The sequence below is a fragment of the Notamacropus eugenii genome, chromosome 6, assembly GCF_028372415.1.
Source record: "Notamacropus eugenii isolate mMacEug1 chromosome 6, mMacEug1.pri_v2, whole genome shotgun sequence".
Classification (NCBI taxonomy): Eukaryota; Metazoa; Chordata; class Mammalia; order Diprotodontia; family Macropodidae; genus Notamacropus; species Notamacropus eugenii.
The window spans coordinates 321,516,901-321,532,348 of NC_092877.1; the positions used below are offsets into that span (position 1 = coordinate 321,516,901).

The window sequence follows — 15,448 nt, forward strand, 5'->3', positions numbered from 1 at the left end:
TCCCCAAAGTAGGTAATAATGCAGAACAGTTGTCAAGTCTTTAACTAGAGCGGCATCTAGTGGGCATTGCCATGATGAAATCCAGGCTAGAAAATGCTAACATAATTTAGTTGTGAAATTCAGCAATTTTTGTCAAACAGTGAATTCTTATCCCAGAAGCTGGGGTCCTTGGGTTTATCAAACAGAAGGTTGCTATATTCCTTGCCTACTGCATCTTGAGTGCCAAGTCTATTCCACTTGTCTACCTCTCTGTTTCTTAGCCAATACCAAGTGGTTTTGATAATTGCTGCTTTATAGTACAATTTGAGGTCTGTTAATGCTAGACCACCTTCCCAAGCATTTCTTTTCATTAGTCCCTTTGATATTCTGGACCTTTTGTTTTTCCAAATGAATTTTGATATTATTTTATCCAGCTCTAGAAAATAATTGTCTGATAGTTTAATTGGTATGGCACTAAATAAGTAAATTAATTTAGGTAGAATTGTCATTTTTATTATATTAGCACGGCCTACCCAAGAGCAACTAATGTTTTTCCACTTACTTAAATCTGACTTTATTTGTGCCAAAAGTGTCTTGTAATTGTGTTCATATAATCTAGTTGTGAAATTCATAATGATCTCTTCACGACACTATAGAATGCTAGAGTTTAACGTATGAGATGCTAGTTCTAGTACTTTGTGTTAGCCTTTTCTACCTGTAGCAGAGAATCAAAGGAAGCATTCACATTTACATTCCCACAAACACCACCAGTTCATGCAGAGAGGTGTTGCTGCTAGTAGCATCAGCAGATACTGACTTGCCAAGAGTACTGTAAATTTCTTCTATTCATATTACATCATGATAAAATAATGAAATACATGTTTAAAGCTCAAAAATTAAACTAAAGTATCAATCAGAAAATGCTAGCCAGTAAGACATACCAGAGCAAAGGTAAGAGTTTCAGTGAATCCTGCTGCTGCCAAGTCATGCCTCAGGAGTTCTGTAAGCTTATTCAGAGGTAACTGCAAGAAAAAATCATATTCATACTACTTTAAAAAGTTCCCACTTTTTAAAAATGTTTTTTAGCACAAGAAAGGGCAAATTATGATGGAGGCAAAGCTTCTTTCCTCTGCTGATTAGCACACTGCCACTCACACACAAACACACACAGTGTCTGTCTTTGGACCCAACTTGAGAAAATGAGTTTCCCCATTAGAGAGTCAGCAAGGGCTCCAAGCCTGAAACCTGTCTTTTTTCAAAGAACTAGCCACCACAGGTCTCCAACTTGCTCTAATCAGTTGGGCATCTGTTTTGTATCCTATCCACTGCAAAAGCCTCTCATAGCAAAGCATGTCAAAATATTGTTTAATTCTTATGCTCTGTTTTTCCCAAAGCCCTCCTGGCATTCAATAGTCAGTTACTAACAACAAGGGGTGTTTATTTAAGGGTGCAATCTTACTTGATTAGCTATGGTGTACGTTTTCGGTATAGTCATCTGAATGTTGTTATAACCATAAGCAATAGCTGCATCTTCTACAATATCACAGGCATGGATAATGTCAGCTCTGGTTGGAGGGATTTCAATCTCTATCTGGTTCCCATCCCCTACAACTTCTGACTTTAAATACATCCTGGTCAGAAGTTTTGCAAGACTTGCTGGAGTTTCACTGAAATAAGAAAATGAAAATTTCATTACATTTTTTAAAGCAATGTTACATCTTGGAAAAAAAAATTTAACTACATGACAAGCTTCCTTATGAATTTATTTTAAGATGAGAGACATAATATTTTATATTATATTGCCATCTAAATTCCTGAGGAACTGAAAGGCCTTTCCAAACATTCTTTGAGATAAGATAAAATATAATTTGCTCTTCATTCTTGTATATCTTTTAAATGAATATGAATGAGTTTTCCATAGCATACCTGATTCCAATTTGCTTGTTAATTAAATCAGCTTTCACCATCTCCTTTCGGTAAGCTAATTCCTATGAAGAAGGAAAAGGTTTTATAAAACATACAAGAAAATGAAGTCATTCTACGTTAGAATATAGATTTAGAAGCTTCCTAATCCCATTTTTTAAAAAAAATCACTTTAGATGGATTTTTCAAAAAGGCAGATCAATTAGGATTAGTTCAGTATTTCAGAACATTATACTTCATATGAAAAAATAATTTCAAAAGAATCCCTGATGGACAGATCTGTGATCTTATTACTAATCAACTCACTATGAAATATTACAAAATTCTCTTAAGCAAATCTCTGATTAAGGAATAAAATACTGAACAATTTTTTTCCGAAGACTTAACCAGGCTTTCCAGTAGCAAAGCACTGGTACATTATATCACCTCATGAATTTTTGAACTGGGCTTGAGATTTTGGCAAACCTGAAAGGTCAAATTATGGTGAAAAGAAAACCACACTTAAAGATAACATTGTTTTTATGTTAGTCCCAGAACTCTTCTGCTTATCACCCTCTTAGTAAGCTCATCACTGCCTAAAACAGGGAGCCTTTCGCCATGTTAAGGCTTAAGTTTTCAGTTGTGGAATGGGCCTATGCCTTCCCTCACTCCTCCATCTGCTTATCTCTGTGGTACCACAGGAAGGACTCTGCACTGAAGGCTAAAAGGCTCTTGTTCTTAGTACATTCCCTTTGTCTAAAGTGGGGTTTATTATCCTGGGGTCTCTGAACTTTTAAAAATGGTTTGGTAACTATCTCAGTATAATCGGCTTCTTCTGCAGTCCTGTGTATTTTATTTTATACATTTAGAAACATTCTTCTGAGAAGGGATTCCCAGACAGCCTTCCTAACCCAGAATTCCACAGCAGCTCATGACACAAGAGATTAAGAACCCCTGTCCTAAAGGGATGCTTTCCCTTCCATCTCACTAGAGTTGTCTGCCAGACCACAGTGTACAAAACAGTCCTCTGGTGCTGCTGGAGAGGCTGGGCACACCATCACACTGAAGCCATGACTCTCAACACACTCTCAGTGGGTGCTGCCAGAATGCAGCTGTCAAGGAGAATCCTGCAAGTAACAATGCACTCAGTAGCACATCTCTGCTGACAAAGGAAAGGATATGCCGCAGAGAGTGGGAGATCTAAAAGCTTACAAGTTGTTCCATCTACCTTGGGCATCTTAAATCATGTAAAATGGCATAACTTTGACAAGTTTCTGAATGCGTTTCAAATTTCTAATTGTCATAGACATTTGTAAACATAAAAAGCTTCATTCGAATATAAGCAATGATATGTCCTTACATTTCAAATCCTTGCTTCAAAGTGCAGGAATGGACAAAAATAACTTCCTAAGATTCTACTTCTTCTACAGAGGAGGTTTCTCCCTGCACACTCCTAGCATCAAAAACACATTTAAAAAACAATTGTTTTAAAAAACTATCTAGCACTTGGAAAAATCATGCTATGTCACTTGCAAAAGAATACCAGTTCAGTCCTAAGGAACTTTTTTAATCATCTAATAAATAGCAATATGTAAGAAACAAATGAACCAAATTTTAAAATGTCTCTCTCTACCCCCTTCTGAACGTTTAACACTACATTTACGTTGACATCTAAGTACTACCCAGATTTTTCAAAAACCTATTTCTTAGGTTAAACATCAAGTTGTTGTTTTTTTTGTTTTGTTTTGTTTTGTTTTTAACAGTTCTTCTGTACCAAAACTATGGAATTTTAGAGTTGGAAGGGCTTTCAGAAAGAGATCATCTAGTTCAGTCCTGACCATACAACATTCCTTACAAATGGAGGCTTCTGGGGATGGTGGCTCTAAGTGAGGAAATTCCTTATATAAAGCTAAGTACAAAGCTTACTTATATAAAGCTAGCATTTACTTCTTTGTAACTTTCACCCCTTGAAGTTAGCTAACTAGGCTATTGTTAGTCATTCATTCAAACCAAGAATTTACTAAAACAGGGTTAAGAATCCCCCAACCATGACTGACTTACCCCGTTTTTGTAGTTACATAAGAACTCTAACTTTACATCGTCATGAACAGCATCACTCTTGATGGTGAACGCAGGAGTTCTGGCTTCTGTCTACAAAGTCCACACCCTTAAAATGGGAGGTGAGAAGACTAACAGGGGCCTTCTGGGCTCTTGGGGTTTTACTAGCTGCTCCCAAGGTTCTGACTGCAGAGGGATAAAATCTAAAATGGTAACAACCTCAGCAGGACAGAATTATGATCCTGAATAGTCTCAACATTGTCACCTGCTACATTGGTCACACTAAGTTACCCTGCGGGCTTAGGGCTTGGACTTTTTTTAGACCCTTACCACAGCTGCACTAACTACTGAATTAGATCTGATGATACATTTGAAATGATTTATTAGTTAAAGCAATGGCCTTTAGCAACTTCTGATTTCAGATGACTGAACAAGACTAATTAAGTCTGGGGTGCTGAACGTGTATCCTTGCCAGAGGTGGAATTGCAAATTATCCAGTTAAAGTTAGTTAAAAGAGTTTATGGCATGCTGTGCCCCTCAGAGACTTCTCCCTACACAAGGGTTCATCTTCCCAGTCAGTAAAAGAGTGCATTGGATAGAGCACTGGCCTTGGAGTCAGGAAGACCTGAGTTCCAGTCTGGACTCAGACACAATCTGCGTGATCCTAGGCAGGTCACTTCACTTCTGCCTCAGTTTTCTTATCTTTAAAATGGATATAATAATAGCACCTACCTCCCAGGATTACTGTGAGGACCAAATAAGATAATATTTATAAAGCACTTGGCAAACCTTAAAACACTTTAAAAACGTTAGCTCTTATTATTGTTGTACTGTTAACACTTACTGGATACGTATAGGATTTCCCATCAGGATAAATTACTTCAGCAGCTTCAACCCTGAAAGAGAAAACCATCAACTGCTTCCTTAGTTTGGTCATTCACAATAGGAAAGCCTGGTCATATGTGACAGCAATTTGTCCTACTTACGTAAACTGCTTCTCACAATATTCACTGAACATTGTGACAATGACATCAAGGACGATTTTTGCCTAGAGAAAGAAAAACACCATTGTGAGCATCTGCACTCCACAGCTAAGGTGGAAAATGACTAACGACTGAGCAGCATTCAGCAGGCCCCTTTCTAGCTTCCTAGAATTGGAATTCTCAAGGTGCTTTCTAAGTTCAGAGGTGAGAGACAAGGGCTCTCAAGGCCGTGATTGTCCAGTTCCTGTCTTTGTGTTCTCCAATTCTGGAGTCATCAAAGTCTCACTTCTGCATCTGTGGCAGATACAAATCCATACTCTACTTGGAGTCTTCAAAGGCAATTGAAAACACTAAGAAAATTTCAACTATATTTATAGTTATAACACTAGGACATGTTTTTTAAAATACAAATCACTTTGGTAAGCTACAAATTATATAAATCTGGGGGCAGAGCCAAGATGAGGGAGAAAAGGCAGGGACTGGCCTGAGCTCTCCCAAATTTTTCTCCAAACAATTTCAAATAATACCTCAAAACAAATTCTGGAGCAACAGAACCCAGAAAAGGAAGGAGTGAAACAATTTTCCAACCCAAGACAACTTAGAAGGTTGGCAAGAAAGATCTATCATACCAGGGTAAGAGTGGAGCAGGCTGTGCCCCAGCAAACCAGCAGTAGGCCTTGGGAGCCATTCAATCAATCAATGGCCACTGGGCTACTTTTGGAGCTCTCTGTTCACAGATGACAACGGGTTCAGAAGGAACTACTGGGGTCCCTTTGCTGGCACTGGGGGCAGGACTGTGTTGCATTGCCCATACAGGGATCTAAGTCATAACCTGGATTTCAGTCCCAGGGTGAGGAGGACTACTACTACAACAAAGCTTGTAGCCTCAGTTCAGCAGAGACCCTGGGCACAGTTCAGGGAGGAAGAAAGTGCTTGTGGTTGCTCACAGACCAGAGCACAGGCCAGGGGAGTAGTAAACACATCTCTCCTCAAATGATACCACTTCAGAAGAGCTGAAAGTTTATAAATTCCCAGAACTAGCTTCACAAATATCCTGAAGCTTGACATATCACCTCTTCCACCCTAGGAACAGAGCCCAACTTTAATATAAAGTTAAAAGTCAAGAAACAGGCTGGAAAAATGAGCCAACAAAAAAAGATCCTGACCACAGAAAATTACTATGGTGACAGGGAAGATCAAGATAACAAAGTCACAACTGCTACATCCAAAGCCTCAAAGAAAAATGTGAATTGTTCTCATGCCCAAAAAGAATTCCTGAAAGAGCTCAAAACTATTTTAAAAATCACTTAAGAGAGGTATAGAAAATCATACAAAGCTTCAGGAAATATATGCTGTATAAAGTGTTGCAGACAGTATAGCATGAAATGATTTAATTCTTTAGGAAAGGTATCTAAGGTCTTTTGATATGCAGACAACAAATCTTTAAAAGGTAATAAAAGCTACATTGTTTTGATAATATTTTTAGAGGTAAATATGAAAAAGGTGAATTTTAATTGGGATATCTTGTTACCAGTCTCCAGGATATTCTATGAATGCCAACTATCTCCCCCTTCACAACCATTAATTCACATTCCCTTAACCTGCTTAGTTGCCAGCTTCCATCTTGTAGCATATTCAATGCAATTAAAAAAAAAAAACTAAGGTGGAAAGCTCATGCAGTAATTAAGACTACACAGTAATCCAATCATAGAACTCTTAAGGATAGAAAGTAAGTGAAATAGGGATCACAGACAAGAATGAAGCCATCATATAAAAGTCCAGATTTTTCTACAATTACCATCTTTATGTTTACAGTGAATCCAAAACTATTTGCCAAGTACTTAAGAAGACGTCCCTTTCTAGTAAGAACTTGATCTGGGCCACATGTGAGCCTACCCTAAATGTTAATTATTTTTACATTTAAATATCTGGTAGAAGAATATAAGTAGAAACATAAAGCCCTTGCAGCACATGAAACAAAATTCAAGCTCCATTTACCTTAGTCAGATCAGTTCCTGTGCATTCAATAAACACGTTCCTGGTTTTTAATGTGATTTTAGAATGATCACCTACAATAAGTATAAAACAAAATTTCAAAAGATCAGTTTTAGAAAGACAAAGGATTTTCATCATACAAGAACATGAGTGTCTTTTAATTGCATGAATAGTAAAACAAAAGAGAAATGAAAATTTATTTGAACCTAGAATCTTCTGGCTCAGAGAGAGTCTACAGTCAAATTCTGGGGCCTTTACAAAATAAAGAGATCTTTATGGGAGAGGCCCACTACTTTGAGAAAACAATTTAAGTCCTTTCAAAAGAAGCTATCTGAATCATATTTACAACCAATATTTGGGAATCAATATTTCCAAATAGAATAAATTTCAGCAAATCAGAATGCCTGAACAATTTTCCAGTGAGTTGAGGTATAATTCTTCAAGTGATAGGGCACTCTAACCCACAACTAACACTTCTTCAGGGTGTCTGTAATGGGCTACCTAGCAATAAAGAGCTGTCCCATGGCTGACTTCGCCTAACTGGGGTACAGCAAGGCCCTAAAGAGCTACTGATATCTGAATGGAGTGCTGTGGAAACAGGGCTGCAGATCATAAAGCCTGAAGAGATCTAAGGTCTTTTAATACACAGACGACAAATTTTTGTTGCCAGTGGGGTGTGTGTGTGTGTGTGAATTAACCAAATTGCTTTCTCCCATCCCTCCCAAGACTTCAAAGATCTTTACCCAATACTGCTTCCCAAGCCCTAGGCCACCCCTAATTATTACTGACCTCTAGTTCTCTAGCTTTTCTTCTTTGTCATATGGCTAGCTCCCAAATTATCTCCTTCTGCATTTAACAGCTGACATTTTAAAGAAATCATCAGCCAGGGGCTTCTTTTCCTTATGTTAGACAATCTGAAGCCTCTGAATCTAGCTCTTCATGAGAGGACTCTCTCACTGATAGCTACTCAGGGATGCTTCTTAGTAGCCAAAGGGATGGGTTTTTTTTGTTTTGGGGGGGGAGGTGAGGTAGGTGCAAAGGGGAAACCCTACTCAGCCTCACTTTATCCATCTTCTCTCTTTGCACATAGTAGACCTGACCTGCCTGCCCTGAAGATCATTCCCTGGAAGACGTGATGCTCCCAGAACAGAGAGTGATCGGACTTTCTGTTCTTTCAGTCGAGAGTCAACAGGTGCTGTGGTCTCTGACCCCACCTCTTCATGGATTCTCAAAGACTATGCCAATGAAAAATAAAAATTTCTCCTTAAAAGGAACACAAATTGGACTTAGGATCTGCTAACTGGAAGTGATGGTACTCAGAAACTTCAATTAAGTTTCTTCACCAACTGTAGTATTTTGACTCTCGGGAGCATTAAGCTAGGAAAGAGAATAAAAAATGGGAAGAAATGGACTGGAAAAAGTACAGAATAAATCAAGATAAAAAGTTTTTAAGGGAACCAGCAAATAATACTAAAGTGAATTACTTTCTAAATAAATCTTACAATGGTGGATAAGCTAATAAGTTCAAAGGATCTTATTTAAAATATTAGAAAGGCCCACCAGAGAGAAATTAAGCCATCTCTCCATAAGAAAATCTGTATTAAATCATGAACTATGGCATCAGAGCTAAAAGGGACTTTGGAAATCATCTATTCCAAAGCTCTCACCTTACAGAATGTCTATTGTGATCGCTCACATCCTACATCAATGACATGTATCAAGAACATTTATTGCTTGGGGTATAGAAATCTATTTTGCCCCACAGGAAGGGAGCAAGAGAAGAGAGGACAGGCTGGAGGAAGGGGTGGATGGGGTGCATACTGTCCTGGGGTTGGGGATGGGGAGAGATGGGGAGAAAATTTTGAATTCAAATTCTTGTGGAACTGAATATTGAAAACTGAAAAATGAATAAATTATATATGTGTGTGTATATTATATATATAGATACACACATATATATATATATTTTTTAAAAAAAGAACATTTATTGCCACAGGTAGGCTTCAGTCATCTGACATGAAACCAGATATAATACACAACTAAAGCACCACTGAAATGTCAAATCATTAACAATGAATAAGCTTTGGCAAAGATGGAAAAGACAGAGGGACCTAGGCAGAACTTGGAGGAGAATGCCAGGGACCCAACCCAGACTCATCCTCTCAGTCTTCTCACCGTGCATACAGTAGGTGCTTACTAAATGTTCCTTGCCTGACTCAGTTGCCTGTCTTGAAGTTCATTCCCTGGAAGCCGTGGTACTCTCAGAACAGATGTCAGTTGGACCTCCTGCTCTTTCAGTCCAGAGTCGGCAGGTGCTGTGGTCCCTGACACCTCCTATCCCGTGACTGACTTACAGGATGATTCTCTATTTCCTCTTCCTTAGATTGGAAGTTCTTTGTCCTAAAAGCTGCTTTGCTGCAATTTTCTGTTCATTCCCTTTAAGTTTGTGCAAATCCTCCGATTTGAAATTAAAAGATGAAATACGCCCATAATAAGAGGCAAAAGGCAGTGTTCAATCTGAATAAATCATAACCGTGAGAAGTGTCATACTATAAAGTATGACAATAAAAAGAATAAAAGACAATAAAAATCCTTCCCAGAGCAATCCAGGATGGAGAGCTAGGAGTCTGCTTCAAGAACTGTGTGAAGTTTAATTCTGCCTTGGAATTTGGTTAAGCTTGCCAAGTAAAGAAATTTCCTTTTAGACTGAATTCTACTCAAACTGCAAACAACCCAAATATTTACAGAAGAACAATCTGAACTGAGAACATCACCAAAAGAATAGGAGATAATAACTGACATCACCCACAAATTCAGAACAGGTGCTGAACATCAGGAAAGAAAATTAAAATACGTATAATACTTAGTGAAATTCAGTTCAGCTGTTTAACATTAGAAAGAAGGAAAAAGAAGAAATGTAGCCAAGCTCACAGTCATTTCACATCACATTACAATCTCTTCTGAGCCAGAGCCTGATCACTCAATGGGAGTAAGGGACAAACTAAGCTCAAATTTCATGATTATGCAATGCAATTGATTTTTATTTTTTACTACTGAAGAAATGCATCTCCCTCCATTAGCTAGAGAAGTGGGGCACTGTACAAATGGAATGCTGCCTACACTTTTGGACGGTCAAAGGCTTTGTGTTAGTTGGTTTGAATTAAATTTTGTTTTCCTTTGTTACAAAAAAGAGCTTATTGAATGTGTTTGAGGAGTAATATCTGAAAATGACTACAACGTAAAAACTTCAAGAAAACATTCTTTTAAGGCAGAGAAACCATCCAATTCAGTAAGAATAGGAGCAACAACTACACTAATATTTATGACATCTGCTACGCGCCAGGTATTGTGCTGGGAGCTTTACAATTATTGTCTCCTTTGGTCCTCACAGCAGCCCGGGAAAGTGGACACTGTTATTATCCTCACTTTACAGATGAGGAAAATGAGCTAAACAGAGGAAAGACCTGCCCAAGTTCACACAATTAGGAAATGTCTTTGTAACCATTTGAACTCGGGTCTTCCTGGCAGCCTACACCCACTTGAACCAGCCAGCAGTAAATAAGGAGCTGTCCTCAAAGCCAGGCAGACCTAGGTTCAAGTCCAGATTCTGACACAAACTGTCTGTGCCCTATGCAATTCAAAGACTGTAAGCTGCAGAGAGGTGCTGGCCTGAAATGGTAACCCAAGAGTTTTCTATAGTAACCCTAATTAAAAGTTAGTGAGTGAGAATGAGAGTGAGAGTGAGAGTGAGAGTGAGAGAGAGAGAGAGAGAGAGAGAGAGAGTGTAATATAATACACATACTCATTTTTTACTATTATTTCTTGATGATGAGTGGGAATACTTTCTTCTCAGTCGTAATTATAAAAAACATGACTCTCCCAGTTACTATTATTTGGGAGGAAAAAATTGGTCTTTTCTGTGCTTTAAGGACTCCCTATTCTTAAAGTCAGGTATTAGAATGATTCATTAAATCAATAAGAGGCTTAGTAAGTTAGCATGTCCTATTTAGATGATGCCCCAAAGCATGTTCTCCTCCATCCTACCTACCATTGGAAAGCATACCCTCTCCTAACCCTCTTTAGTGGTATAATGTTAATGAGATTTATGTTAAAGAAAGATCTTCCCTGCCCATTAATGGGCCTCAGATTAGGGGAGGCTTGTTTTACAAGAAGGCCCACACCTTTTGCTAATTGCTAATGAGGCACTGGGTCAGAAGGGTCCTATCCTCAAGTTCTGGAAACTGTATATATGCAATGTAGTGAGGTTTTGCTTTGGGGATTTGAAAGAAGATTCATGTGCCAGATAAGACTCTGGGTAGCTGTGCCCCACCCACTTTGAAAACCCAGATGGTGGTACTTCTCTATGTATGTAATGGTCAGACAGCTGGATCTGTCTGTTGATCCGTGATGTATGTATTGCTGATGGTCAGACAGTTAGAAGCCCCATCTGTTGGTCTTTACTTCCTCTGCTTGTATTTTCTCTACTGGCATATGTGATTAAAGAAGATTGTTGACCCCTCAAAAATTGCTTTCCTTTTAGAAAAGCAGATTTAAGAACCTGCACAGCAGACCCTCCTGAGTATGCTGGGGTGCTTGCTGCTACATGTGGGTCTTCTAATCTTGCCCAGACTGCAAGTGCAGCACCTGGTCAGTAGCTGACACCACTGCTAATGGCAGCTTGGCCCTACTGGACCAGATCACTTCTCCTTGGGCAGTCTAGCGGCCCTCCCTTCCTACTCCTGGAGATTCACCATTCTGGGGTTGAACTTGGTGTGGATACCTGAACAACTCAGTCTTCCTGTAGCTCAGAAATCCTGAACTCAAGTAAACCATAAACTTCAAACTCCACAGAAGCATGTAAAAAGAAGCAAACCAAAATTGTTGCTTGGCATTTAAAAAAAAAATTTAAACATGTAAACTGCAAGAAAATAATGACACTGAAAGGGAATTATTACATTCTTTCATCATTATTAAAAAATGTTTTTTTTTATCACACTTTTTTTTTTTTAATTAACTTAGCTTTTAACATTCATTTTCACAAAATTTTGGGTTCCAAATTTTCTCCCCTTTTGTCCCCTCCCCCCACCCCAAAACACCGAGCATTCTAATTACCCTTATCACCAATCTGCTCTCTCTTCTATCATCCCTCTCTGCCCTTGTCTCCATCTTCTCTTTTGTCCTATAAGGCCAAATAACTTTCTATACCCCTTTACCTGTATTTCTTATTTCCTAGTGGCAAGAGCAGTACTCAAAAGTTGTTCCTAAAACTCTGAGTTCCAACTTCTTTTCCTCCCTCCCTCTCCACCCCTTCCCTTTGGAAGGCAAGCAATTCAATACAGGCCAAATCTGTGTAGTTTTGCAAATGACTTCCATAATAGTCGTGTTATATAAGACTAACTATGTTTCCCTCCATCCTATCCTGTCCCCCATTACTTCTATTCTCTCTTTTGATCCTGTCCCTCCTCATGAGTGTTGACCTCAAATTGCTCCCTCCTCCCCATGCCCTCCCTTCCATCCTCCCCCCCCACCCTGCTTATCCCCTTCTCCCCCACTTTCCTGTATTGTAAGATAGGTTTTCATACCAAAATGAGTGTGCATTTTATTCCTTCCTTTAGTGGAATGTGATGAGAGTAAACTTCATGTTTTTCTCTCACCTCCCCTCTTTTTCCCTCCACTAGTAAGTCTTTTGCTTGCCTCTTTTATGAGAGATAGCTTGCCCCATTCCATTTCTCCCTTTCTCCTCCTAATATATTTCTCTCTCACTGCTTGATTTCATTTTTTTAAGATATGATCCCATCCTCTTCAATTCACTCTGTGCACTCTGTCTCTATGTGTGTGTGCATATGCGTGTGCATGTGTGTGTGTGTAATCCCACCCAGTACCCAGATACTGAATAGTTTCAAGAGTTACAAATATTGTCTTTCCATGTAGGAATGTAAACAGTTCAACGTTTATAAGTCCCTTATGAGTTCTCTTTGCTGTTTACCTTTTCATGCTTCTCTTCATTCCTGTGTTTGAAAGTCAAATTTTCTTCTCAGCTCTGGTCTTTTCATCAAGAATGCTTGAAACTCCTCTATTTCATTGAAAGACCAATTTTTCCCTGGAAGTATTATACTCAGTTTTGCTGGGTAGGTGATTCTTGGTTTTAGTCCTAGTTCCTTTGACTTCTGGAATATCCTATTCCATGCCCTTCGATCCCTTAATGTAGAAGCTGCTAGATCTTGTGTTATCCTGATTGCATTTCCACAATACTTGAATTGTTTCTTTCTAGCTGCTTGCAATATTTTCTCCTTGACCTGGGAACTCTGGAATTTGGCCACAATGTTCCTAGGAGTTTCTCTTTTTGGATCTCTTTCAGGTGGTGATCTGTGGATTCCTTGAATACTTATTTTGCCCTCTGGTTCTAGAATCTCAGGGCAGTTTTCCTTGATAATTTCATGAAAGATGATGTCTAGGCTCTTTTTTTGATCATGGCTTTCAGGTAGTCCCATAATCTTTAAATTGTCTGTCCTGGATCTATTTTCCAGGTCAGTTGTTTTTCCCATGAGATATTTCACATTATCTTCCATTTTTTCATTCTTTTGGTTCTGTTTTGTGATTTCTTGGTTTCTCCTAAAGTCATTGGCCTCCATCTGTTCCATTCTAATTTTGAAAGAACTATTTTCTTCAGTGAGCTTTTGAACCTCCTTTTCCATTTGGCTAATTCTGCTTTGTAAAGCATTCTTCTCCTCATTGGCTTTTTGGACCTCTTTTGCCAATTGAGTTAGCCTATTTTTCAAGGTGTTATTTTCTTCAGTATTTTTTGGGGTCTCCTTTAGCAGGGTGCTGACCTGCTGTTCATGCTTTACCTGCATGTCTCTCATTTCTCTTCCCAGTTTTTCCTCTACCTCTCTAACTTGATTTTTGAAATCCTTTTTGAGCTCTTCCATGGCCTGAGCCCACTGAGTGGGCTGGGATACAGAAGCCTTGACTTCTGTGTCTTTCCCTGATGGTAAGCATTGTTCTTCCTCATCAGAAAGGAAGGGAGGAAATACCTGTTCACCAAGAAAGTAACCTTCCACAGTCTTATTTTTTTTCCCTTTTCTGGGCATTTTCCCAGCCAGTGACTTGACTTCTGAATAATCTCTTCACACCCACTTGGCCTCCAGATCCACCCAGCCAGTGCTTGGGGTCTGAGATTCAAATGCTGCTTCCCAGCCTCAGGGCTTTGGGCAGGGGTAGGGCTGCTATTCAGTGTGAGATCAAGTTCAGGTGCTCAGGTGGGGGCAGGGCTGCCTCACAGGCTCAGTTCCCTCAGGGGGTTTATGCGGAAACCTTCAACAATGGATCCGGGCTCCTGCCTCCGCCACTGCCTCCAGAGGGGGTCTGAGCCACAGGGACACCCCACTCCCCTGTCGGCCACCCAAAAAGACTCTCTCACCAACCCCTGTCACCTGTGGGTGGAGGGACCCGCGCGACCGCTGGAGATTGCATCCCTGAAGGCTGCTCGGATCTGCTCCTCTTCGTGCCGCGCGGCCACGGCAGGGCTGGGCTCAGCTCCCGGTCCAGGGCGCGACGGACCTTTCACATCAGGTCTCTCTGGAACAGAAATCTCATCCGCTCCACCTTTCTGTGGCTTCTGCTGCTCCAGAATTTGTTGCTCCAGAATCTTTTTTTGCAGATATTTTATGGGCTGTGGGTTCGGAGCTAGCGTATGTGCATCTTTCTATTCCGCCATCTTGGCTCTGCCCCCACACTTACTTTCAAATCACACTTCTAAAAAGTGTTTTTTTAAAGCAAACATAATTTAATGAGGTTTTATAAACAAGCAATGTAAGAGTCCAGTTGTGAGCCAACATTTTCACATACAATCCAAATCAAAACATGATCAAGGTGCTTGCTTTGAAAACCCCATTAAATAGTGGACTGGTTTGAATGATTTTTGTGTAGTTGTCTTCCTTGACCTAGTTTCTAATTGTTGGGGCTAGGAGAACTTGTGAATTGAATTCCCAGAACAGCTTGTCTCTGGGTGCTATTTCTTTTTCCTCCAAGAGGCTAGGGAAGTTGTTATTTAACATTTGCTGGGTCCCTTCCTCATCCTCCCCACCACCCTAACTCTTCCCTTCCTCTGTCTTGGTCTACTTGGTACTCTTAGACTAAAGGAGGTGGGCTGAGAGTATCATAAGAGTAGAATATACTGACTCCTGGATGCTGGACCAGTGATGACAACATAACATGAGTGGTCTCTGCTAGCTTCAATGCCCATGGAAGCTCTGCCTGGAGCGTTTTCTGTCCTTTGGATTTGTTCATTTTAACAGGAACTAAGGGATGTCCTCTAGGGCAGATAAGAAAGTGGAATGCTGTTTACCACATGGTGTCATTAAACTGTATTTCCTTGCAGTTTACCTCTTAAAAAATTTTTTTTTAAATGCCAACAACAATTTTGATTTGTTTCTGTATACATGCATTATGGGAAAGTGTAACGACTTTTTTACATTGCACATATTTTCTCCATTATCCATGATCATTTATGGTCCAAAAGGGACCTAAAG

General features: G+C 39.6%; 1 protein-coding gene across 2 annotated transcripts in view; it reads right to left on the minus strand.

Moving 5' to 3' along the window:
- FARSB (phenylalanyl-tRNA synthetase subunit beta) overlaps nt 1-15,448 on the minus strand; it is a 74,920-nt gene that overhangs the window by 39,773 nt on the left and 19,699 nt on the right. For both annotated transcript variants that reach the window (XM_072617940.1, XM_072617939.1), the window contains exons 8-13: nt 6,921-6,991; nt 4,926-4,987; nt 4,784-4,835; nt 1,906-1,967; nt 1,439-1,646; nt 921-1,001 (exon numbers count right to left, since the gene is read on the minus strand). In XM_072617940.1, coding sequence (XP_072474041.1) covers nt 921-1,001; nt 1,439-1,646; nt 1,906-1,967; nt 4,784-4,835; nt 4,926-4,987; nt 6,921-6,991 — 536 coding nt within the window. The remainder of the gene's footprint in view (nt 1-920; nt 1,002-1,438; nt 1,647-1,905; nt 1,968-4,783; nt 4,836-4,925; nt 4,988-6,920; nt 6,992-15,448) is intronic.